Source organism: Eptatretus burgeri, chromosome 12 (assembly GCF_056783735.1).
Source record: "Eptatretus burgeri isolate ZD-2024b chromosome 12, Ebu_testis_v1, whole genome shotgun sequence".
Lineage (NCBI taxonomy): Eukaryota > Metazoa > Chordata > Myxini > Myxiniformes > Myxinidae > Eptatretus > Eptatretus burgeri.
Window position 1 is genome coordinate 88,062,769 of NC_140972.1, and position 20,528 is coordinate 88,083,296.

General features: G+C 43.2%; 1 protein-coding gene across 4 annotated transcripts in view; it reads right to left on the bottom strand.

The window, feature by feature from the left end:
• The window catches only part of CHRD (chordin), a 124,421-nt gene that overhangs the window by 24,514 nt on the left and 79,379 nt on the right, over window positions 1-20,528 (bottom strand). For all 4 annotated transcript variants that reach the window (XM_085848759.1, XM_085848758.1, XM_085848761.1 and 1 more), the window contains 6 exons: window positions 20,274-20,412; window positions 19,940-20,154; window positions 13,707-13,820; window positions 12,158-12,334; window positions 11,795-11,888; window positions 2,757-2,807 (listed from right to left, as the gene is read on the bottom strand). In XM_085848759.1, the coding sequence (XP_085704885.1) occupies window positions 2,757-2,807; window positions 11,795-11,888; window positions 12,158-12,334; window positions 13,707-13,820; window positions 19,940-20,154; window positions 20,274-20,412 (790 nt within the window). The remainder of the gene's footprint in view (window positions 1-2,756; window positions 2,808-11,794; window positions 11,889-12,157; window positions 12,335-13,706; window positions 13,821-19,939; window positions 20,155-20,273; window positions 20,413-20,528) is intronic.

Genomic DNA, 20,528 nt, shown 5'->3' on the forward strand with positions numbered 1-20,528 from the left:
GAGAGAGAGAGAGAGAGAGAGAGAGAGAGAGAGAGAGAGAGAGAGAGAGAGAGAGAGAGAGAGAGAGAGAGAGAGAGAGAGAGAGAGAGAGAGAGAGAGAGAGAGAGAGAGAGAGAGAGAGAGAGAGAGAGAGAGAGAGAGAGAGAGAGAGAGAGAGAGAGAGAGAGAGAGAGAGAGAGAGAGAGAGAGAGAGAGAGAGAGAGAGAGAGAGAGAGAGAGAGAGAGAGAGAGAGAGAGAGAGAGAGAGAGAGAGAGAGAGAGAGAGAGAGAGAGAGAGAGAGAGAGAGAGAGAGAGAGAGAGAGAGAGAGAGAGAGAGAGAGAGAGAGAGAGAGAGAGAGAGAGAGAGAGAGAGAGAGAGAGAGAGAGAGAGAGAGAGAGAGAGAGAGAGAGAGAGAGAGAGAGAGAGAGAGAGAGAGAGAGAGAGAGAGAGAGAGATACTCCATCAAGCTGCAAATGAAGGCCTTGTAGGTTGGCGCGCTGTCATCTTCACCACAATAACATATGATATTCTAAATTTACCCTCAAAGGGAACTTTCAACATTTAAAATAAAAGTTCAGCCGACCAGCCTGAAGAACCCCCAGGACGAGCTCCCCACTTATAGAAACCGCCATTTCGGCCACACAAGAGGAAGGCACAGAAATCTCCATGTTTACCCACCGATTCCTCCTTTAGTTACTCACCCCCATTAACCATGGCCAATGATACTACAAGATTCTGCAATTGCTAAACGTAAACACAGCCAGAAATCAAATACCTCTGTCAATCACTCTTTCCCATGTTACAATTTATTTTTAATTCTACAGAATCAAGACTCATGGAAGAGAATGGATCAGGATGCAACAGAACAAAATGAACAGTAGAGAGTGTGGGGGGGGGGGGGCACCAACTGCAGAGATGAAGGACAATAGAGAGAGAGATTTGGAGAAACAATGAGAGGAATGGGAGGGCACATGGGATGGACAAGATGAATACAGAAACAAACTCTCAGGAAGAAAAAACTGAAAATTTGGAAAGGCTTGGGGGGGGGGAGGGGGGACAAGGTTAATAAAGATCATGGTTTTAGATGGGGGATGGTTTGAGATGGTGGTGAATAGCTGTCTTCAAGACCTGGAAGGAACAATGAGATTGAAGAGAATATGGAAGTTGGCTCCACAGGTGGGAAAAAAGAGGAACGAATGAGTGGAGGTCAGCAGTGATTCTGGATTTTGTAAGTTTCAACAGAAGTGGGTTGATGGTGGACAGTGTGTGCCCTGCAGAAACCTATAGGAGACAAAGCATGGAAAGAGCAGATGGTGCAAGACCAAAAAGGAGGACGTAGAAGACAGAGGGACCAACGATCTTCTGCTTTGGGTAAGTGAAAGACCCATAGACTCGGCTTCATCATGGGAGATTCCAATAACCTTGAAAGCCTCGGTTTCCACGGCCTGAGGCTGAACAAGGTGTGAGGTAGGGCCCCTACCGTAGGGGAGCCAGCCCAGAGGGGAGAGCAGTACTAGATCAAGCTGTGGATGAAAGCCTTGTAGGTAGATAGTTCCGGTGTGCCAAGTAAAGGCTTTGTACGACACAGGATGCCCAGTCAGCAAAAACGTTGCAAAAATATTAAATTGTGCAAAACTGTGTCGTCGCATTGCAAAAAGACATTTTCTCCCATATCTGGTCAAGCAAACGGTCTTGTAACCTCAGGTCGAGATGCACTTTAACAAGCCGTGCCCTGTTTGGCATCACAACAGCCGATCTGCATTTAAAGGGTTGTCGCATGTTTGTAACGAGCCCCCAAACACAGGTTTGTGCACGTTTTCTATGGAAACGCAAGACATACGTTACCCCAAATTCATTAAATATGCCCAGTTTCGATATCCCTTGCACAGACAGAACATCCGATATCAAGGACCATTCACCAAGACAACAGGCAAACATCTGGATTATTCCAAGCCATAGAATGTCTGCCTCCATTTGGCTCATCCATTTACCCTCAGTCGATTACTGCATGTTCCAGAGGTTCAACAACAGATACTTTGCTATGATTTTTATCTCCTTCGAGTTTATTGATGCATACTTTCCTCGTACACATTAAAACTTTCTGGTGCATTCCTCAACCCACCCATCGGTGATAGTCCCCCCCTTCCTCCCCCATTTTCCCCTTATATCTTTATCTTTGTAAATACTGCTTCACTGGTTTAGTGTAAGGCCAGATTAAGTCAATGTATTCATCAAATCCGTTCATAAGTCCATTAACTTTGTGTTGGCCTTTCATCATGCCTTGATGGTGACTTCTTATTGTTATCATTATACACAAGGAACTTATTATAACCATCAAATTATTTATTCATCCTTTCAACCTGTACGGTATCACAACTGGTGTTCCTTGGCATTAAAATCGACAAATCACGTAACAAATTCCCATCGGCAGACCGTAGGTTAATTTACAACTGCTCGTTCAATTTGGGAACGTGCCTTTCCACATTTAAACACACATTCACAAGCTGCGTTTTGGGCTTCGGAAAGGGCACGATTTTCATTCTGTTGGTTAAAATGATCTCATACTGCATTCCTGGTCCCCCAGGTGCAACCTTGTTGTTGCTAAGATGTTCCTTCTGCAACCTCCTTGTGGCTAAGATGACACATTAGCTGCAAGTGATTCAAGAAACGTAATGGCGCACTACCCCGGGCAGCTGCGGACAGCCGACCGCCTACATTTGTACCGTATTCTGGCTTATTTCAGTCATTATGCCACCAATCTCTCGCACAACTCACCATTTTGTTGTGAAGGATTCCTGTGTGAGTCAGGAACAGGCTTTGGATCACCTGATGGGAAGAAAAAAAAAATCAAACAATTTGAAAATTAGAGAGAAAAAAAAAATCGACAATTATTTGTAAGATACTTATAAAGCCAGAGTTGAGCAAGGTGGGGCAACATGCCCTTCCCCCTCCAAGATGAAAACCCACCTGGCTCCTTTTGTTGGGAGAGTAAATATTTTTCATACAAGATTTGTGGCTATTGTTACCTTCGCAAACTTTGTTGCGAAGGTGATGTTTTGATCGCTGTGTATTTATTTATTTATTTGTGAATATGTGTGTTTGTTTGTTTGTTTTTTTATTCACATAACTCCAAGAGTATTGAACTGAATCGCAGCAAATTTGGTGGGATGATTGGTTATTATCCGAGGACCATTTGATTAGATTTTGGGAGCGATCGGGTCAAAGGTCAAGGTCAAGGTCATGAAAAGGTCAAAATCGTCTTTTTACCATAGCGCGGTCAATTTGTATCCAATTTGCATGAAATTAATGCCAAAATGTTCAGAATTCAATGTCCCATCTTGTGATATGTGACATGACACAATGACGTAATAACCCTTATTAGCGGTTGGGAGTCAAAGGTCAGGGGGGGTCACGACATTGCAAAATGTGCGGTTTTTGTCATAACACGGTCAATTCTTATCCGATTTGCATGAAACCAACACCAAAATGTTGACTGTTCTGTTCCCCACACTCTAATACCAATTACAAAATTAAGAGTACAAAGGTCAAGGTCGAGGTCATGAAAAGGTCAAAATCGTCAGTTTGCCATAGTGCGGTCGATTTTTATCCAATTTGCGTGCAACCAATGCCAAAATGTTGTGAATTCAATGCCCAATCTTGTGATATACGATATGACACAATGACGTCATTACCTTTGTTAGCGGTTTGGGTCAAAGGACAGGGGGATCAACGACCTTTATTATCATAACGCGGTCAATTCTTATACAAATTGCATGTAAGTAGATTCACAATGTTTAGAATTCAATTCCCTATCCTGTGATGTGTAATATTTGACAGTGATTTTATTGGTGAGTTTAAAGCATTAGGGGGGGCGGGGAGGGGGAGGGTGGTGTCACTGAACTTATTTCTTATAACGTGACCAGTTGTCATCAGATTGACTTGACACCGACACCCAAAAAGGTCAGGGAGATCATACAGAAATTGTACAATGTACGTGAATTAGTGTCAAACAGCAGGAAATTTAATGTTTTAAGCCATCATAACACATATGAGATGGCAGATGTGGTATGGGATTAAATACCCTCACAATCAACAGTTTCTGGGGGGGGGGGGGGGGCAAAATGTAGCGTTGGCGAAGGTATGCGCTCTACTGAGTGCCCGTTCTAGTTTCGCATAGAGTCCTCTGATGCAGACATTCAGGTTATTACACATATTACTAAGACCAGGAAGGATATACAGGGGGAGGGGGAGGGCATCATCTTGTCACACTTTGTGCCAGGGCAGCTTTCCCCACCTTACTCAACTTTTAGCACACATACTTACAAATGCACAAACACAACATGATAGAATGCCTCTGACAATACATTGTTCAACAAAACCTTCACTAAAAAAAAGTCTATGGTATGAGGCACAAGAATCCATCCATCCATTGGGACCATACTCTGTGCAGAGCGTTGGTGCTGCCTGAGCAGTTTCCTTGGCTATTGGGCACAATCCTGGACAGGTCTCCACTCCGACACAGGATACCAGCAAGCTGGCACTCATTTTGCCGACCTCGGAAGGATGACAGGCAGAGTCAACCCCACCTGGTATTAATTCAACAGCCGAGTGGGATTTGAACTCAGGATCCGAGGATCCCCAGCCCACCTCCCGAACCATTAAGCCAACACCAGGCATACGCACTAAAATATGAGGGATAAATGACACAGATTTGGCTGTATGGGACGTGATTTGTGTCTCACTGCTCCATCAAGTTAGGAGGTCTAAAACAGTATTAAACTGATTATGTTTGCATGGTCACAAGTAAACGGTTGTGCCGTATGCCGTCCTGTCAAGAATTCAGGATGGCATGCCGTTGAAGTCATGGGGACTCACTCCTATGGAGAAGGGGTCCAATTGTATGACCATGCATTCTGGCACTTCAGGGTTTGTGTGTGTGTGTGTGTGTGTGTGTGTGTGTGTGTGTGTGTGTGTGTGTGTGTGTGTGTGTGTGTGTGTGTGTGTGTGTGTGTGTGTGTGTGTGTGTGTGTGTGTGTGTGTGTGTGTGTGTGTGTGTGTGTGTGTGACCATGTGCTGCGGTGCATGTGTATACCAATGGGAAAGTCTTGTTGTACTGATTACTTTGGCCATGGGGTCAAGGTGCATGTCTCAAGTTGTTTAAATGTTTGATTTTTTTTTACCATTTTTATGTTAAAAAGGCACCTTCAAAAGAGGAGCATATAACAAGACTGATATCATGGTTGATGTCTCCACTGTCCTTTATTTGTGACATTTAAATCCTCGGTCTTTAAAATCGACTTGAACACGCTCTTCTGAAGAATCAATCCTTAATTTATTTTCAGTACAACCGAAGCGGTACGCAGGCACACGCGGTGTTTAATGCAGTGTTGCATTTATCGGGTCAGAAGGGCTCTGTTTTGGTCTTCATGTATATTGTAAAAATGGGAGCAAGGTGTAGCAGGTTGGGTGGAGGCGTAGCATCGCCCGACAGCTCGGCAGATTCACACATCCTACCGCTGCAACTGGTCCCAGCATCTCCATCATGGGTTCGACACTGCACCTCTTTATCGCTTCGGGCCTACACGTCATCGGTGATGCGACGCGCCCCTCCCCTCGATCACCTTTGGGCGATGGCCTGGTCCGGGGGTGGGACGATCCCCGTTAGTCCCCTCACCTTGCTGAGTTGATGATGTGGCAAAGCCTGGATAATCAGGCTGCCGTTTCCTGCCTAAATTAAGAGTTGGAGGTCTAACCAAACTCTACTGTAACTAATTTAGAGAAAAGAACAAAGGTAAGGACATAAAAAAATTCCATCTGTCCCTTATTTTAAGACACACTGGTGTGGATCTCAAGTTTCAAGCTTTATGCATTAGCGACGCATTTCTAAATGACATTTAATTACTTTTCCACTTATTCTACATTCAATATGGGAATAACTACACTATACTAACCAATAGGAACCATATATTCACAACCATTTAATTATATCTAATATACGAAGCTCTTTGTAACACACATATATATATATATTTATATATATATTTATTATTATTTTTTTTTAATTCACAAAAATATCGACTTCCTTTTAAAATATATATTTTTTAATTTTGTCTGAAACTCTCCCTGGCACTCACTAAAAAAATCCCTGAAAGTTTGATGAAGATCTGTTCAGCCATCTCTTTGTAAAATGGCTACAGACACAGACACAGACACACAGACAAAAGGCCCTCTTATAGTGAAGATTGTAAACATTGCTACAACATCTGAAGTGCAGCCAAAAGCATCTGTTGTTTTTTGGGGCACTTGGAAGCATGTTCATCATCAAGTTGTTCAGTTTGAGTTTAACTTCTGAAGACAAGAAGTACACGCAACAATCAACCATTGTTCTGATATATAATGTGCTGAAGAACTACCGCATCAATGAGCATGCCATCCTTCAGAAATAATGGTCCTATTGACCTTCCTGATCTATTGTGATATTTTAGTTGAGCAAATAAATTCTCCTCCTCGTCCACTGGAATACGTCTGGCTGTGTGTGCATTCCTCTCCACAACCACCCAGGATCGGGCCTCTAACTTTCTGGCGGCAAGCCTGTGGGAGCACTGACCCCAACAGTACTCTCTAGCAGGCACTGCGGATTAAGGAACAGAAACCGTGAGGCAGAAAGAACTTCCAAACCCCACAAACCCCTCATCCAGCAGCCTGCCACAAGAGCTTGCAACAGAACCAATATTCCACAAAAGGCTCCTGAGGGGCAGGTGGTGATACTGCCCCGGATGGCTGTGGACAGCCTACCACCCACGTTGATCTCATAATTCTCAGTATTTTGGCTTATTTTGGTCATGATGCCAATTAACACGATGCAGCTGGCCTGTAACTACACAGTGTGAACTTAACATGTGCTATAAGCAATCCCAGGCATATTTAAATACTTAAAGCGACATCGCTTATTTAAATACTGACGTCCTCATGGATATTATTAAAACACTGAAAACCTCAGAACTTATTTAAATGGACTGTATTTTAAAATTCATTCTTCAGAAAGCATCCCCCCCCCCACGGACTCCCACAAGGAGTGCTGCCCCTTCACCCCACAAGGGGGCCTACAACTGCCTCATTGGCCCCTGCCTGAGTATCCCTTTTTCATGACGACTGGTCACCCCGCGGCTACCATGCTGCTTGACTGTGTGTCAGGTCGCCAACAAACAGCCATAGTATTGTGGATAAGACCCTCCATGACTTCATGAGACTGATCAAATCTGTAAACGTTCCAAGCCAAATTTCTGAAACTGGTACGTTCTCTCTCCTGGGACTGGTAATAACGAACTTTTCATCCAACATCTCTCATTCCTCCTCTGACCACTCTTGGCAAAGCCCATATTTCTCTGGCTATTGTTACGGAGCGACCTCAACACCGCATAATGGAGCTGTTCACACAGGCCAACTGGCAGGCAGCCCTCTCACAAAAGATTGGGCTTTTATCTAGATTGCATCTGATGGTATCGATCCCAACCAGGAGTGCTTTCAAAAAAGCCTTCTTCTCTTCTTTCTCTTTCTCTTTCTCTTTCTCTTTCTCTTTCTCTTTCTCTTTCTCTTTCTGTTTCTCTTTCTCTTTCTCTCTCTCTCTCTCTCTCTCTCTCCCTCTCTCTCTCTCTCTCTCTCTCTCTCTCTCTCTCTCTCTCTCTCTCTCTCTCTCTCTCTCCTAAATTGCCATGTTACAGATGACATATATAAAAATGACCGTTTTTACAGCCATTTTTCCCTGCTGTGCAGGGGTTTGGCTTTTTCTTGAGGCAATGTTTTATGGCCGGATGCCCTTCCTGACGCCAACCCTGGTCACCTCTTACGACACACAGGGATATGGTACACCTATTCTAACCTGGGCATACACCGGGACCAGTACACTGGTACTCATTTCGCCGACCTCGGAAGGATGACAGGCTGAGTCAACCCCCTGGTGTTAATTCAGCAGCCAACGGGGCTTGAACTCAGGACCCTGGGATCCCAAGCCACCACCCTAACCACTAAGCCAACACCAGGCTTATATATATATATATATATATATATATATATATATATATATATATATATATATATATATATATATATATATATATATATATATATATATATATATATATATATATATATATATATATATATCATGAAAACAGGAATAAAATTGGAATGCAAGTGAAAACAAAGCAAGTGATAGAAGAGAGAGAGAGAGAGAGTAAAAGAGAAGAAAAGCTACCAATGGCAGATTAACGGACCACCATTCAATAATACATATATATATATATATATACATATATATGTATTATTGAATGGTGGTCCGTTAATCTGCCATTGGTAGCTTCTCTTCTTCTTCTTCTTCTTCTTCCTCTCTCTCTCTCTCTCTCTCTCTCTCTCTCTCTCTCTCTCTCTCTCTCTCTCTCTCTCTCTCTCTCTCTCTCTCTCTCTCTCTCTCTCTCTCTCTCTCTCTCTCTCTCTCTCTCTCTCTCTCTCTCTCTCTCTCTCTCTCTCTCTCTCTCTCTCTCTCTCTCTCTCTCTCTCTCTCTCTCTCTCTCTCTCTCTCTCTCTCTCTCTCTCTCTCTCTCTCTCCTAAATTGCCATGTTACAGATGACATATATATATATATATATATATATATATATATATATATATATATATATATATATATATATATATGTATTATTGAATGGTGGTCCGTTAATCTGCCATTGGTAGCTTTTCTTCTCTTTTACTCTCTCTTTCTCTCTTCTATCACTTGCTTTGTTTTCACTTGCATTCCAATTTTATTCCTGTTTTCATGAGAATAATTTGTACTTTCGCCAATGTTTATGTTGGTTGGTTCTTCCTCGCTTACAATTTCGAATTTTAACGGTTTTTGCATTGGTCTTAAATCAGTTGCTCATGAGCCTTTATAAAATATTCTAAACTTGCGACTTAATGAGGCACAGGCTATAACTTGTTTTGACTGTACATTCTGATTTATTAAGCTTTGATAACATTTTTAAAATCAAGTCCAAAAATGCTTTTAAAACTGAGTTTTTTTTGCAAATGCACATAACCACAGCATCTTGTTGAAATCACCTTCCTTATTGGTGGTGGCTCGTGGTCTTTCTCTCCTCCGACACTTCATCGCACTCCATAAGTACTGGTAGCATTTTATGAAATCCATTTCTGGCACATGCTCCTCCGTGCGTCACTCCAAATGAACTCCCTGCAGAATCTGCTTGAGACCAAGAAGAATGCCTCAACTGAGTGTTTGCCTGCAACTCTCGTTTACCCCCATCGATTGCTCTCTGCTTCCAACTTACAACCTCACACCCACTGCATATCAGACTCTGTCTTTCTCACCCAATAAGGTGGAGAAAGTTCCGATCACCTCAACTTCTGCATTGGCGACAGGCCTGGATGGCATTAGTGCCGATATTCTCAAATCCTGCATTTCTGCTCTTGCTTCCCCTGTCTATTCTCTTCGGCTTGTCATTCACCTTTGGCCGCCACCTGGAAGACAGCTGACTTCGCTCCCATTCGCAAGAAGGGTTAAAAGCAGATACTCTCAGTTCCAATAATAATTAGTAAAATCATGAAATCCATCATTGGGATTTTCAGTCTGATCTGTGACTATCAGTTTGAAAGCCATTCCAGTCACACATCGATGAATTAGCCGCTACTTCTCTCTCAGCAAGTTGTCATACAACGTAAATCTCAAACAAGTGATCCAAACCTTCTTCTCTGGACATATCTCATGCATTCGACAGGTTCTTGCATCCTGCGATGCTTGCCAAGCTCTCTGCCTGTGGCGTACAGGACAACTTTCATACCTGTCTTTCTGACTCCATCCACTCGTGTAGTCAATCAGTTTCCATAACAGATATTTTTGGAAAAGGACACATTTTAAAATGTCATTAAAAGCCTTTAAAAGCAAGAATAAATTTATATTTATCATAGGAGGTATTGAGAATGAAAAATATCAAGAAATAGCTGGAGGGTGTGGGTAATGGGGGGTGTTGGGGGGGGGAGGGGGTGATACACGGTTCTGCCTGGCTGAGTGAGCTTTTCCTGGCAGTGGTTCCGGGACATGTTGGACATTGAAAAGCCATGGAGTTATTGGCCTCATGGTGGTTATCTTTTGCCTGCAGGCCAGCAGCAGCACTGCCTGACCCCACGTCCCAATATACACTTTACAGCGGACTTTAGTGGAATCAAAACAGACGCCAAGACCAACGTGCGCTAGCTGAAAACCTTGCTCACCTTCTGTAATACCAACACCCAAAATTTGGGGCCTCGAGGTGCTATGGTTTCACCATGAAAGAATAACGTACAAACACTTGAAAATACTGTATGTATCCACAGTAGATGAGCAAAGGAAGCAGAATGAGCAAGTAATTTGTTGGTGTTAAATGAAATTTTTTTTTTTTTTTTTGGTATTTTGAAAAGAAGCAGAGGTTGTACAATAGAAAGTTGAAAAACGTGAAAGCAGAACACCCAGGATAAAAGAAACCTTTAATCTTATGACGCAATGTGTTGGTCTTCAAATAATAAGGCACGCTTTCAAGCTGGAGTCCTTTGGAGTTAAGCCAGACACACAACATGCTATGGATAAAACACGGGAATGGATTAAAGACAATATCAACAACACAGGGATGAAACGATAACAGAAAAGACAACGGATCCAGTGCGGAAATCTTAGCTTTAACGAGCTTCTCCGAGGCAGGTAAAAACCAACGTTCGCCGCGTTCTGACCTCGAACTGGAAGTGTTTTATTCCCATTCTTCTATTTATATTAAGCTAAGGCTCATGGGGGAACTTCAACATATATTGCATGTAGGACTGGTATGTGCGGAGGCATCAGCTCATTTTTGGGTGAATTATAAGGACGGAAGTGCACGATGGACAAATCAACGCAGTACTGCTGGACTTGAAGTGCTCATGTAAGAATACCAAGCAGGCTAAGCTCTTTAAGAAGTGTAAATATATCAAAAAATGAGGAGCCACGAGTTCTAAAGTAGCGGCTGTGAATACAAATCCACCATGATGTTCGACTCGATGAAATCTGATGAAATCTTCACGGAAATCTGATGAAGCGAGATAATAATCTACAGTGCGAGCGAACAGTGATTGGAAAGTGGATGGAAGCCAAGAAACCCATGGTGCCAGATTCATGTTAAACCAATCAACCAAATGAAGGTAATCACAATTTTTTCACAAACCTCCCCAAACCCAAGCAGATCCTTTGTTGAAGGTTACCGACAGGTATAATTATGGGCACAGACTGAGAGAGAGAGAGAGAGAGAGAGAGAGAGAGAGAGAGAGAGAGAGAGAGAGAGAGAGAGAGAGAGAGAGAGAGAGAGAGAGAGAGAGAGAGAGAGAGAGAGAGAGAGAGAGAGAGAGAGAGAGAGAGAGAGAGAGAGAGAGAGAGAGAGAGAGAGAGAGAGAGAGAGAGAGAGAGAGAGAGAGAGAGAGAGAGAGAGAGAGAGAGAGAGAGAGAGAGAGAGAGAGAGAGAGAGAGAGAGAGAGAGAGAGAGAGAGAGAGAGAGAGAGAGAGAGAGAGAGAGAGAGAGAGAGAGAGAGAGAGAGAGAGAGAGAGAGAGAGAGAGAGAGAGAGAGAGAGAGAGAGAGAGAGAGAGAGAGAGAGAGAGAGAGAGAGAGAGAGAGAGAGAGAGAGAGAGAGAGAGAGAGAGAGAGAGAGAGAGAGAGAGAGAGAGAGAAAACAAAGCCGATAGATACGAAAGCACAGAGCCACAGGAATAATGGCAATCAGTGTCCAAATGAAGTCCTGTTCTTGTACACGAAGACTTACCAAGACAAACAGGGCAGCAGGTTCCATGTGGGATAGTACGGTGAGTGCAGTACACGGGTGGGCAAGCCACGGGGTCGCAAACCACGGTCCCTCGCTGCAGTCAAATATTTGGCAGTTGTTATTGTGCGCAAAACAGCAAGGGGGTTGAGGGAATTTATGGACGGAGGATCATGTTGAGCAAGTGTATCAAGGACAAGTTAAATACAAGTCAACCGAGTGAGCAATAATGGTCATAAACCACATTTAATTGGTTATCATCATCAACCCCTTAACTTATGTGGAACATTTTTGGTACAAAGAATACAAAAAATATATTAAATAATGCCTTATGGGATCTATCGATCTTGCCGTCACGGCTCTTACTTGACAAAGACAGTTGACACAGTTGGGATCGTAGTTTGGTTTCCAGCGCTCCCCGTGTGAGTGTTGCCGGCCCTCAAACATGCACATCACATTTTCCAGGGAGTTATCCATTGGGCTGGACTGGCTTGGCGTGGCCACCTGTTGTCCTCGGAGCCAGCACATGTTTGGAACTCTTACCTGTAAAAACAGACATACCAGGTCTTGGTTATTCTTGTGCCTCCTACATTTGGGATTTTCATGCGTCCACGTAGTCATTATACTACCCTCAAGGCCTGTGTTTTTCAAAGACACCATGAGATGTCTTTAACAACCACGAATGAGAATAAACAGCTGACTCCGTTTTCTCACTAAAGATGGCATGCTTCACATTGGAGCATCCATTTCTAGTGCTGCACGACAATAGCAGCTTATAGTCGAACTTGCCTCCATAAGAGATCTACACCAGAAGAAGACGGTTCAGTGTTGAGGACTTATCAACAAGATATTGCAATTTGTGGGTCATAATCAGCAAAAAAAAAAGACAGCCTCAACTGAACTTAGCCTCGAAGACTGTATGAAATCGGAAGCATGGAGAGCAATATGTTTTTTTTTAACAATTACATCTAAACTCAAAGTCTGACAGTGATTGGTGTTTAATCTCAACATATATTCTTCTTCGTTCATATGCAGCACAAGGCTGCGGGGGTAGCGTCATTGATTAGGGTGCGGCTGTGCCGCTGATGCAATGCCCTCTTCTCGTTAGGGCAAGAATTTGTAATTTCTTGATGGGGCTGGCGATATCTTGCCTACTCTTTGCGAAGGACGCCATGGGATGTTCAACGTCCACCAACGACATTATTGAATGACTCTGCCTGTGAAACACTGGGATGACAGTTTGTAGCTGCGTCAGGATTCGAACCCAGGCTAGACAGCTTCGAGGATAGTGTCCCTCCCTCAAAGCCATCCTGTCATTCCTTCAACAGGTAGTGAGTGACCTTTTGTCAGAATCAAATAAGAGTGAATGTTATTGCTTTTAAAATAGCCCAACGAGAGCTGTACCCACTTCGCGAATGTATTGGCCACATTTGTAATGTACTTGCCAGATGTTGTTTGACAAAGTTCTCAACAGCTTACCACTTGTGCTGAAGACTCAAGATCTCCAAGGACACAAGAGACTAAGGTTCACAGGGATACGATGCATGATCGTCGATGAAAGAACAGCACCTTAATCTGTAACTTTACTGCACAGGCTTTTACAAGGATCAATTGTGTAATCCACTGTATAGTTGCTCATCGTTCACGATCAATATGAGCACAATGCAAATGTTATATAATTCTCGGATTGCAGTGCAATGCTTGGAGCAGTTGGTTTTGTCTGCCATAGATATGACTGTGTCTGATACAGCTCTCTATCTCTCTATCTCCCTCTCTCTCTCCCCCCTCTCCCCCTCTGAAGGCAATTTCCAACCCTATGACACCAACTGTGATGTAATTATAATGCTCAGTTTCCAAATCATGTTGCTTTAATGATGTCATGTCCTTGGAGAGCGAGGTTTGGGTCAATGCTCACCCGGCTCTGCACTTCCCCATGAGGATGAGTCTTCGTTGTGAGTCGCAGAATAGTAGAGCCATTGTCCAGGTGTCTGAGCATAGTTTCGTCCAGTCTTGTGAGTTCTCCATGCACCTGTCCCACACAAGACAACAATATGAACCACCTTGTGCCTTTAGAGGGTGTGATGACAACACCGCTGATGTACTTTCAGAACGATCCCTCGTTCCTATATGATGAAGGCGTCATCCCCAAATGCAAATGTGCTTATCCACAGTGAATTATCTACAGTGCTGGAAAATGTTCGCCCAAGTTTCAAAGCTGCATAAATTAAGTTTACCATGATATTTACATCCCTCTATCAACAGTTGTCTTCCACATGATATTCTCATTGATGCAGTGTGTGTCTGGGATAATAATAAACAAGCGCAAATGAGCTAAGATCCTCGTCCTCTTAATGATGACGTCATAAAAAACGAATATGACGTCATTGTGATGTATCAGGTTTGCGATAAATTGTCTGTGCTAATGCCCGGCTTCGTTCCCGCAAACAAAATTCAAACAGCCTGCCTAGTTTCGGAGATAATGGAAAAGGCGATTTCCATTAACGGCGATATTATGACGTCAACTTTTTTTTTCTAGGAAGGATTTCCAAAATCGGAGACGGTTACTGCCTGCGCGTGGGCTTTCTGCATATACATGGCAAGTTTCACGAAGATCCGATGAAAACTCTGGGTTGTGAAACAAAAAATGTCAAAAAATAGGAATGACGTCATAAAAATTGATAAGACGTCAAAGTGATGTATCTTATGTGCGGCAATTCATCTCTGCTAATGCCCTGTTCGATTCCCGCAAACAGAATTCTAAAAGCTTGCCTAGTTTGAGATAATTTTTTGAGCGATTTCCATTCGCGGAGATATTTTGACATCATAACTTTTTTTCCTAGGAAGAATTTCCAAAATCGGAGATGGTTACTGTCTGCGCAGGGTATTTTTACATATATATGCCAAGTTTCAGGAAGTTTCGATGAAAACTGTAGGCTGTGAAACAAAAAAGTAAACAAGAAGAAGATGAAGAACAACAACGTGAGTAAGACTTGATCCTCCACGAGGAGCTAAAAAATGACGTCGAGTCTCGATAACATCCTCTTGACGTCCAATCCAAAAATATTTACATCTCCAACAAAATGATGTCCAATCTTGACAGCATCCTCTTTGACATTTGAAATATTAACTTGAGGAAACAACCTGGAAGGCTAAATTAGTTGTTACCTCTGCCACTGAAGATGGATGGAGGTTATGTTTTCACCAATGTCTGTCTGTCTGTCTGTCTGCCTGTCTGTCTGTCTGTCTCTTTGTAAGCAGGATATCTCAAAAAACTTATGCATGGATTTGGATGAAACTTGGTAGACAGGTTAGGTATGTGGAAAGGGCGAATTTATGACATTTTGGTGGGGATCCAAAACCGGATGCAGATATTCGAATTATTAAGTGATTCATCGCCATTGAGAAGATGAGGCCAAAAATGATATACAGCATAGCATGATGTATCAAAAGGTTGTGGACGGATGTGGCCAAACCGTGGTGGATGAGTTGGGTAGGTGACAACAACAAGCCGATTCGATTTTGGTTCAGGTTCTGATGCAGATCCATCCTGTCAGTGGGATACTAAACGTAAACTAATCAGCCTGGTGGAGGTATGCCCTCTACCGAGTGCCATTCTCGTTTTATCGTCATCATTGCAACGATTATAATGATTATTTAATTGGTAATTTAACTATTAATCTCACAGACCCGGCAGTCTGTCAGGGACCACAAAAAAACTTTTTTTTTTTAAATCAGGAGGGCAATCTCATCAATCTCGTGCAATAACGATAGGTACGAAGAGGTAACATCTGGGTTCGTGGATGAGCGAGAACACAGAACAGATCAGGACGTAACAGAACACACAAGGAACAGTCGAAAGAGAGGGTGGTTGGGTATGTGTGAGTGTCACACACCCAACCGAGCCAACGGCAGGGTTGAAGGAGAAAAATAGAGGTCTGACATGATGGTGAACTTGATGTAACTTGAAAGAGAATGAACAAAAATATTACAGTGACATTGGTGTTCTAACCCGGAGATCAAGATCACGTAACTCCGAAACAACAGTGAACCTTCAAGTTACCGTACCGTCAAACTGAGGATACTTTGAACACCGGGGGTAACTTTGAACTTCACCGAGGGATCATGGGAGCATGCACCCAAGCAAGTCTTTCACTTCATTAACCTGAAAGGTGTATAATGAACATTGCAGAGAATATGAGATTGAAAAAAAAAAGAAAAGAAGTATTCTCCATGTGGTATTCTTGGAAATTTGTTCAAAGCTGCCGCGGTGTTAAAGAGTTGCCCTAGTTGAGATGGCACTTGGTTCCACGACGGCGCAAGATAATAATTAACGGTACGTGTCGTTTCGTTCTCTGAACCCAAAGGGTGATTTTTGTTTGTCTATGTACTCTGTAGATACCGTGATGAGATTTTCACGAAGCTTGCAAAGCGATTGTTTATCACACAGTCATACATCACTTGCTAAATTACTCAATCTACCATGCTTGATTGAGCAGACTCACATAAAACGATGTTTGATTGACGGAGAAGCTGTGTTTGTGTGTATCTTTAAGAGGGAATGGCTGGCAGGATGGTCTAGAGGTACTTGCCATTCGAGCGTGAGCCGTCTCGCCTGGGTTCGAATCCCGGCCCAGCTATAAACTGTCATCCCAGTACACTGCGGGCGTTGCGATTCATCAATGTGTGTGCCCTTCCATCGAATGGATGTTCAATTTGGTGTCCAATCTGCGAGCATTAGTTCGTGGACGTTAAAGACCCAACAGTGTCCTTTCGCTAAGAGTAAGTGAGCTATCAATGGCATCCTGGCCAAATTGAAAATTCTTGCTGTAACTTACAGGGGGCACTGCATCAGCAGTTCACTCCCAGGAAATGATGCTATCAACAGCCTTGTGATGCATGTGAGAAAAAAAAGAGGAAGACGAAAAAGAAGAAGAAGAAGAAGAAGAAGAAGAAGACGAAAAAGAAGACGAAAAAGAAGAAGAAGAAGAAGACGAAGAAGAAGAAGAAATAAAGCACTTGTAGGTAATTTGTACATCGACGTTATGAATAGTTGTTGTTGTTGTATAGCCCCGGACAGTTCTCTCGAACAAGCCTGTGGCACGTCGACAGCCAATCGATCTCCCAGGAGCAACCCAGAGATCCTCCACATCCAGGATAGTGTACCCCTGCCCTCACAAAGTCAGGGGCATGTCAGAGTGGGGGAGACAGAGAGAAAGAAAAGAGACAGAGACAAGAGTGAAAAGTCCATGAGGACCGATTGGCACAATGACCATGACCGCGCTGTCCTGACGAATCCGGGCAGCAGGGAAGAATGGGGAAGATTTGGCCCCCGACTTACGTTGGGGGGTACAACCACTGCGAAGAGGCGTCCCTGATAGCTGCCCGAATAGTTGTTAATTTAGATTCAATCTACTTCTTTGTTTGAGTCGAGAACCTAGAGGTTTCAAGTTTGTTTCTGGATTGTTACACTCAGGGCCAGATTAAGGCGTAGGCCAGTTAGTCCATGATGTAGGACCCTGTGCTTAAAGGGGCCACACACGTAAGGCTTCGGGATGAAGCCTTCACCAATCCCTACATAACTGAATTTGAATACACACGTAGATCATTGGATAGAAAGATAATTTAATAATAAACTAGAAGGGCACTCGGTGGAGCACATACCTCCACCACGTAATGCCTCATCCACGAGAACATATCGGGCCCAATACATTTTTTGAAATATCATGCTACATATCATTTTGGGGCCAATCTCTCAATGGTGAATAATCACTTTAAAAATTCCAGTAGTTGCATCCGGATCCGGATATTCACAGAAATCTATAGATTTCTATACACACCCAACCTGCCCACCAAATTTCATCCGGATCCGTCCACAACATTTTGAGATATCGTGCACACAGACAGACAAACAAACAGACAGACAGACAAACAGACAGAGAGGGGTGAAAACATAACCTCCTTCACCTTCGGTGGTGGAAATAACTAGAAAGAGCAATCGGAGATTGCAGACCCTTGCCAGAACTTGTTTCGTGTGGTGTTTGTGCAGTTTGTGCGGTGTATTTTGTGTGACATTTGTGTTCTGGTGCGGTTACGTAATTAATAACAGACATAATTAGAAATTCCACTTTATAACTGCCGGCAGTGATGACCGGGTACCAAGACGTCCCGTTTTGATGCAACCCCGCTCTGATTGGACACTTGACCCTGAGCCATGACGTTTTTCATTATTATTCAAATGAATTTAGAAAGGGATTTAGATAAATTCAATTCAAATCAAATCTCTCTCTCCATCTAGTGCAGCCTGTGGCTGCTGGTTGCATCATTGTTTGGGACGCGGCTATGCCGCTGATGCAGTGTCCCCCTTAGCAGTACACTGGTGCTCGTTTTTCCGACCTCAGAAGGATGACAGGCTGAGTCAACCTCCTGGTGTATTTTAATTCAGCGGCTAACGAGGCTTGAACTCAGGACCCTAGGATCCCAAGACACCACCCTAACCACGAAGCCAACACCAGGCTATTCTAATCAAATGGAAGACCAAACAGGTACAAGTCCTGCATTGGAGTCATCAGAAGGAACCCAAAACAAGCAAAAAGCAAAGATGAAGTCATCAGGAGGAACATGAATAGTATTCACATTTCAGCTGCTACTCCTCCACCCTCAAAACCCATCCCGGCACAGCAAAATGAGCCTTTTACAAAAAAAACAAACAAAAAAATCAAAAAGAACCCAGATCAAAATAATGAAGTAATTCTGACTGATAAAGTTGAAATTTAAAACATGTATTCCCCATCAGTACGAGATAATTGTGAAGTTTCACATCGATTGATTAAGCTGTTCCAGAGAAAACATTATTAAATAATTGAGACAAGAGTATGCTCTGCACAGAGTATGGTCCCAATGGATGGATGGACTGCGCATATGCGACCAGGACAAATTCAGAGCCAAAATTTTGATAACCTACAGGTTTGTGTTCCGATTAATGTTCCAATTCATGTTCCAATTTGTGTTCAAAATCGAACATTTAATTGAAATTATGTTTTTCCTTGATTATAAACTGACTTTTGTAAACAGGACAGACAGAGACAGACAGACAGACAGAACTGAACCAATTGCTCAACGCGGCTTTCCACTTCGTGTGCATGGGGTAAATAGATCATGGTATTCGTGGACTGTCTATCCATCTCCCATAACCCTTACACATCCAATACCTGGTCTACGCTGCCATTCCCAACACCCTCACAACGTCCAGCACCTGTGTGTCTCCAGTGCCTCCCCACCGCTATCATGCGTCCAGAGGTCCAGAACATGTGTGTCGAGGCTGCAACCCCCATCACCCTCACCCTTCTCATGTAAGTTGTTCTTCCTTACTTCCTCCCTTCCTTCCATGTATGTGCTGCTTCATCAGGATGAAGATTACCGCACTGCGGTTGTGCGCAGGCATGGAACAGCACCGATACAACCATTGTACCAGTACACTGCCACTCATTTCACCGACCTCAGAAGGATGACAGGCCGAGTCAACCCCACCTGTTGTTAAATTCAGTGGCCAACAGGGCTTGAACTCAGGACCCTAAGATCCCAAGCCAGCCACCTTAACCACTAAGCCAACACCAGGCTTTTTCTTGATCTCCCTTAAAATATTTAAAATTAGGGCCCCGCGAACTATTAATCTGGCCCTGGTTACACCTTAACCCCGAGTCAGCTTTAGTCTTTCACATCTGGAGTCCGAGACCAGTAGAAGGGACTCTAAGAGTCGAATTAGAATCCGAGAACGGACTTCAAATTAGAGTCCTACATCCCTGGTCACTATGCATGCACATCTCTTTTTTTTTTTCTCTTTATCACTATTTTGGATGAGAAATACAAATTGTAATCGCAAGATAATAAACATTTTCCTGTTCCTTCAACTACGATGTAACTTCAGTCGAAGTCGGGATCACCTGAAATTCAAAAATGTAACCTGTCTTTTTTCCCCCTTTAGACACAGATTCTTTTGCTTGTAAACAGTACGAATGAAGTAATATAGTTTGAACAATATATCAATGAAATACTGGCTCAACATCCCTGCATAATAATAATAATTATTATAGCAATTGTAATTGTAATAATGCAGTGTGCTCACAATATACGTAGTCTTGGTAAACTCACCTGATTACCATCAAAACTGCGTAGTGTGACCTCCTTATGTCCACTAGCAAGCTCCAGGCCAGCCGCCTGGTCCCCATGCCAACCCCCAGACAGCCCAGCAGCCCACGCACTGTAACGGAGGCTACAGTTAGGCCCAAGCCACAGCCATGCCAGGCTTGCTGCCCCTGAGTGCACGAGTGGCTGTGACCTCAAACCAGCCAGAAGTACTGGGGATTCTTTTCAGGGAGGAGGAGTAGAATAATAAATAATTAAGCGACGTATATCTTTGTTCCAATTAACATAGCGAGACAATTAATATTTTTCAACTCGTCATAAAGAAACGTGGAAATATTACCTGTTGCACTGGAAGGAGGTAAATGAGGTGCAATCTGACCGCGCAGTTCTCCGCCGTCGGATACGACGCTCAAAAAGAGCTCGGCAGCCATCAAGCGATGCAAGTCGCGTGCAGCAAGTACCTTCCACATACCTTTCACCTGCAGCACACATTTCACTTGGAATGGCAGTACTTAGAACACTGACCGTCCTTGTATACAAAGGACCCAAAAGACCGACGCATACAGCATGCATTGCATCTCTTTCTAAAATTAAT